General features: G+C 43.7%; 1 protein-coding gene across 1 annotated transcript in view; it reads left to right on the top strand.

Moving 5' to 3' along the window:
* Positions 1-6,055, top strand: part of LOC105547537 (nodal modulator 2) — a 77,515-nt gene that overhangs the window by 65,286 nt on the left and 6,174 nt on the right. The window contains exons 27-28 of the mRNA XM_011991190.1: positions 1,102-1,203; positions 3,407-3,526. Coding sequence (XP_011846580.1) covers positions 1,102-1,203; positions 3,407-3,526 — 222 coding nt within the window. The remainder of the gene's footprint in view (positions 1-1,101; positions 1,204-3,406; positions 3,527-6,055) is intronic.

Genomic DNA, 6,055 nt, shown 5'->3' with positions numbered 1-6,055 from the left:
GGAGACAGAGAGGAGGGGAGGAGACAGAGGGGAGGGGAGGAGGCAGAGGGGAGGGGAGGAGGCAGAGGGGAGGGGAGGGCGCCGCTCTCTGGTTCCTGATTGTTGCAGTGCTGGAATTGAGGCTCAAGGCTGGTGTCACTTCCCAGTTTTCCAGAGAAGCTAGAAATTAGAATTATTTGAAATCACCTGATTTTTAAACATAGTCGGTGAATTCAGATTTACTTAAGATGTTATACAAGGCAAAATAACACATAAGGGGTCTTCGATGTGACCCATAAGCCTTCAGTCTGTGACTTTCATTTTAGGAAAATTCCCCTTGTGTGTTATGTAGAAGGGTGCCAGCGTGGGCCCAGGGAGGTGGTCCTGGCATTCTCTTGTGGCAGGTGCAGTGTGGCATCCTCACAGCCTTTGCCATCAGCCAGGACTGCACCTTAGTCTTGCTCACGCCCCATCCTGGATGGGAGTGAGAACAGGCAACAACCCCAGAAATAAAGCCAGAAACCAAGTACTCCAGTGCCTCCTGAAGCAGCGTGGAGAGCCAAGTTCATGATGGGATGCGTTTTGAGTTTAACAGATACTGGAGTTAAGGTGACATCATATGATGAGGCAGTGCGAGGCGGGAACCCCCAGGAGTCCTCAGGGGGTTGAGTCCCCGGCACCACCATGTGTAAGTTGTGTGACCTTAGGTGGCTTTGGCTCTCTGGGTCTCCATAGGGATAATAACAATGCCTGTTTTGTAGTCAGGATTGGCGATAATGTAGATAAAATATCTGGCGCCTGCCCGACATGTTACAGATGTTCAACACGTGTTAGAAGCTATTCTTTCTAATATTACTATTATATTAACTCATATGACTATTTTGAGCAAGAACATAGGTAGTGAGAATCTGATTTGAATCTTAATTTCTGTGCATGGTGCATAACTGGATGAAATCTCAGATGACAGAGGCATGTGTGATGTCTATGGAGGGAGCTTTCTTTTTCAAATATCCATGTTTCCAAAGACACCCACCCAGAGAGCGGCTGTCCTGAGGATGTCTGATAGGAAATATTGATTGTGTTTCAGTTTCAAAGCATCTCCGGCTTTGTTTCTCTCTCCAGGTCAAGCTTTATAAAAGCGAAAACCTTGACAATCCGATCCAGACAGTTTCCCTTGGCCAGTCCCTGTTCTTCCATTTCCCCCCGCTGCTCAGAGACGGCGAGGTAATGCCTGTGGCTGGATTCTACCTTCTGCCTTTGTTTTAATAATTCTGCTATTTAGTTTAAGGAAGCACAGTGCTCTCCTTTTCTCCCTAAACACCACTCTGCAGAAATGCACTCTCTGAATCAAAAGAGGTTGAGTTCTGTAGGGATTATTTTTTCTTCATTGTTTTTCTATTTACAAAAAGAATACATATTCATGACAGGAGATTTTGGAAAAAAGAAAAAAAAAAGACATAAGCCCATCATCCAGAAATAGCCACTGCTAACGCGGTGATTGGTATCCTTTGGGTGTTTTTTCAGGCACGTGTGTGCCTGCATGTATAAATATAAATAGACATTCATTTTAATAATTCAAAACTTACACTGTTTTATACATTGTTTTGTAATCTGTGCCTTTCAATGAAGAATTTATCACAAATCTGTTCTTCATCATTAAATCTTTTTTTTTTTTTTTTTTTTTTTTACAGAGTCTCACCTTGTTGCCCAGGCTGGAGTGCAGTGGTGCGATCTTGGCTCACTGCAAGCTCCACCTCCCGGGTTCACGCCATTCTCCTGCCTCAGCCTCTGGAGTACCTGGGACTACAGGCACATGTCACCACGCCCAGCTAATTTTTTTTTTTTTTTTTGTATTTTTGGTCGAGACAGGGTTTCACCGTGTTAGCCAGGATGGTCTGGATCTCCTGACCTAGTGATCCACCCGCCTCAGCCTCCCAAAGTGCTGAGATTACAGGCGAGAGCCACTGTGCCCAGTTAAATCTTTCATACTGTGATTTTTATGGACAGTAGTCCGTAAACTAGGAAATGCCATGATTTATTTAATCAAGGCCTACTGTTGGGCATGATCAACTCTTGCGCTTTGAACATATCACCCCATGCTTTCCTTCTAGGAAGGTTTCTGCTAAGAAGTCCACTTTTAAAAATGCCTTGTAATTTTTAAAAATTTCTGTATTTTAAAATTCTGCTGTTTAGTTTAAGGACACACAGTTTCCTCATGATGGGGGATCCGCTGAATGAGATGAGTTGCTTTTCTCTTCCTGCTTTGAAATTTTTCTCCGTCTTTGATAATCTGATTATAATGTGTGTTGTGTAGAACACTTGCAGCTTGACCTTTTTGGTGTCCTTTGGGTTACATGAATCTGGATGTCTCCCTCCTTGGAACTGGAAGGTTTTCAGCCATTATTTTGTACATCATTTACTGATTATAAAGTACTTATTATCAATTCTGTTTGGATAGAGCTAACTTGTAGTTGGTGTGGGGAGTACAAACTTTGCAAAGAATTTGGTTCTTTTCTGGTGGTCTTAGCCTGAGGATGTCAAGTGTGAGCCTAGGGGGTAACGTTCCCTCTCCTGGCTCCTTACCACCTGCTGTGAGAACGATGTACTCTGGCCCTTCTCTGTGGAAAATGACTGCAAAATAATGAAACAGGCTGTCATGGAATTTTCCCCTCCTCTTTCTCCAGGGGTGTTGAAATAGTCACTTTCTACAGCAATGTGGAAACATCTTGGGCTTTGGGATCACACTTCCCCTGAGTTCAGAGCCTTCATAGATGTGTGGCAGCCTTCTTAGCTGAGTGACCCTGGGCAAGTTACTCCTAGTCTCTTCATGCTTGACTTTCCTCATCTATAAGACGGGGGTGATGATCCCGACCTTGCCAGTGGTTGAAAGCAGAACAGCCACGGGCCTCATGCAGTGTGTGTGGTGCCTGGCACCTGGTCGGTGCTTAGCACACAGAGCTGTGGCTGCCCCTGGTGCTGTTCCAGGGATGCTGTATTTTTAGGATTTGCCAGCTTATGTGCCTCTCAAACATCGTCCCTTAGAAATCAGCCTCGTTGTGGATCCTCAGTTGTATCACATACCTCCCTAATCAGAATTGGCTCATAATAATTTTTTGTGTTTCATAAAGTCAGATCCTCAGAGGACCGTAATTGTCAAGGTTGAGTACTCATAACAAGAGCTGCAGGCTCTGACAGCCTTATCAGAAGCCACAGTCTCAGAGACACTGGGGGGACACGCCCGCCACTGCTAGAATAGCCCACTGAGGTTGCTACTTTGAAGGTAGCAACCTTGGTTTGGATGTGTAGACTTGGGGATTTCTTTAAAAACATAAAGTTCTTTACATCACAGCCATATGTTAGGTTTTAGTTTTCATTTGCTTTGCCAGAGCTGTCCTTATAAAAATAACTTCTTCCCATGTGTGTATAGAACTATGTTGTGCTTCTGGACTCCACACTCCCCAGATCCCAGTATGACTACATCTTGCCTCAAGTTTCTTTCACCGCAGTGGGCTACCATAAACACATCACCTTGATTTTTAATCCCACGGTAAGTAAAAGACGGAGTTTAAAAAAAAATAATGGATTGTGTTTGGTGGCTCTGCCTGTAATCCCAGCACTTTGGGAGGCCAAGGCTGTTGGATCTCTTGAGCCAGGAGTTTCAGACCAGCCTGGGCAATATGGTCAAACCCCATCTCTACAAAAAATACAAGAATTAACCGGGCGTGGTGGATTATATATATATAGTCGCGGCTACTCGGGAGGCTGAGGTGGGAGAATCACCTGAGCCTGGGAGGTCGAGGCCTCGATGAGCCATGATCATGTCCCTGCACTCCAGCTTGGGTAACAGAGTGAGACCCTTTCTCCGGAAGAAGAAAAACAAAACAAATCCAAACAATCCATGGGGTGGCGAGAGAAGGTGTGCCGTACAACCTGTGCTCCAGATTGCAGGTTGCAGGGCAGATGTTTAAAGGGCTCCTGGCATTGGGTCACTTTCTCGTTCTGCCTTCTGGATTCTGGGCTTCCCCAGATTGTTTTTAGCTTTTCTGAGCCCTGATGCCTGCGATTTCCTTTGAGGAGGAAACTGGTAACAAGAGCAGTGTAATTGTTTAGATCGGTGGCTCAGGAATGATTTTGGGGGAGGAGGGACACCACTACCCCGTTGCTGGTGTGACGTGTGCTCCTCCATGAGGGGACACATGGTACATGGCCACTCAAACCTCTAGAACCAACTGCTACTTTACAGGAAATAGAGAGGACCCAGGAGCCACAAATGACTCCACAGGGATGCAGGATAAACACCTGGCGCCTGATTTGTTTGACAAATAAATTGCAAGGAAAAAAAAAAAAACCCAACAACAGATGGACAGAATACCTGTGGGTTAAAAGAAACTTAATTTATCGCTTAATTCGGTACAATATGTGGCCGTTACTATATGCAATATGTGTATCTGTTGCATACAGTCTGTCGTGTATCCGATAGACTGGAACAGTGGAACAAACAAAACGTACAGGTATCTTTCATCTTCTTGATAAAAGTATTTAGCGGTTCCTAAAGCTCAGGTGCAATATTGTCACCTGATGATTAAACTGACACATCAGGCATGACAAACACAGAGTCCAGGGCTCAGCCTCAGGACTGCTGATTCTGAATTTGACAGGGGGTGAAAGTGTAGCACAAAAGTCTGCATTAAAAAACAAAAATCTGGCCTCATAGCTACTGTATTGGTCATTGCTTCTAGGCCTTTTCAGTGGGAAGAATAAGAATTTTCTTGTTTTGAAAAAATATAGCTGTAAATGGAACCATGTCTTCCGATCCTCCTTATCCCTCTTTTGATAACTGCACAGCGTTCCTCCGTGTGGATGTACCATATGTCTTAGGCCATTCGGGCTGCTGTTTTGTAACTTAGACTGGGTAACTTATAAACAACCAGCATTTATTTCTTACAGTCCTAGAGGCTGGGAACTCCAGGATAAGGCGTTGGCAGATTTGGGGTCTGGCGAGGACTTGCTGTCTGCTTCATAGATGGTGCCCCCTAGCTGTGTCCCCACAAGGCAGAAAGGGGCAAACCAGTCCCCTCAGGCCTCTTTGATAGGGGCATTAATCCCTGACTGAGTCACCTCCTAAAAGGGATGTCGTCTTGATACTATCACATTGTGGATTAGGGTTCAGCCTGTGAACTCGGTAGGCACAGACACATTCAGATCCTGGCACTACGTGTAGGGTTTTCAGTTCGCCCCTGGTTGAGGGGCTTTTGTGTTGTTACTGGTTTTCTGCTATTACACATAATATTACACATAACCCTTTAACGAATTGCCTCGTGCATGCATGTTTTTGAATGTTCGTCAGTCTCTCTTTGGAACACACTCCCAGAAGTGAAATTGCTGAGGCAAAGGGTAAATGCATCCGGAATTCTGATTGATAACGGCCACTTCCCTTCCATGGGGTTTTACTGTTTTGTATTCCCTCCAGCAGTGAATGAATACCCTTTTCTCCCCAACAGAGTATGTTGTCAAATTTTTCAATGTTTGCAGTCTAATAGATGAGAAGTGATACTATCTAAGTGTACTTTTAATTTGCATTTCTCTCTCTTCATGTGGTTAAGAGCCATTTGTATTTTCTGTGAACTGTTTAACCTATTTTCTATAGAATTTTTGGTCTTTTTCAACTGTTTTCAGCTCTTTGTATATTAGGAATATTAACCCTTTGTAATGTCTGTTGTACGTATTTTTCCCAATTTGTTGTTTATCTTTTCACTTGGCTTATGCAAAGATTTACTTTATTTCTATGTTAGATGTGTTGATATTTTTCTTATTGCTTCTGGATTTTAAAGTCATAGGAAGGTTTTCTTCCTTCCCAGCTTTTATAGGAATTTATCGTGTTTTTTTTCAGGGGGACTTTTATGATTTCTCTTTTTACATTTAAACTTCTCTATCCATTTGGAGTTTTTCCTGGTATAGGTGTGAAGTATGGCTCCAAATTGTCTTTTTCCACATGCTATCCAGTTGCCATTTCATGCTTTTTAAACGCCATCCTGCATGGAAGGTGGACAGGAATTACCTCTCATTTAGAGATGAG

This window comes from Mandrillus leucophaeus, unplaced genomic scaffold (genome assembly GCF_000951045.1).
Source record: "Mandrillus leucophaeus isolate KB7577 unplaced genomic scaffold, Mleu.le_1.0 Scaffold390, whole genome shotgun sequence".
NCBI lineage: Eukaryota > Metazoa > Chordata > Mammalia > Primates > Cercopithecidae > Mandrillus > Mandrillus leucophaeus.
The sequence above is the reverse complement of the archived record's forward strand: the minus strand, read 5'-3'. Positions and strand labels throughout refer to the sequence as shown.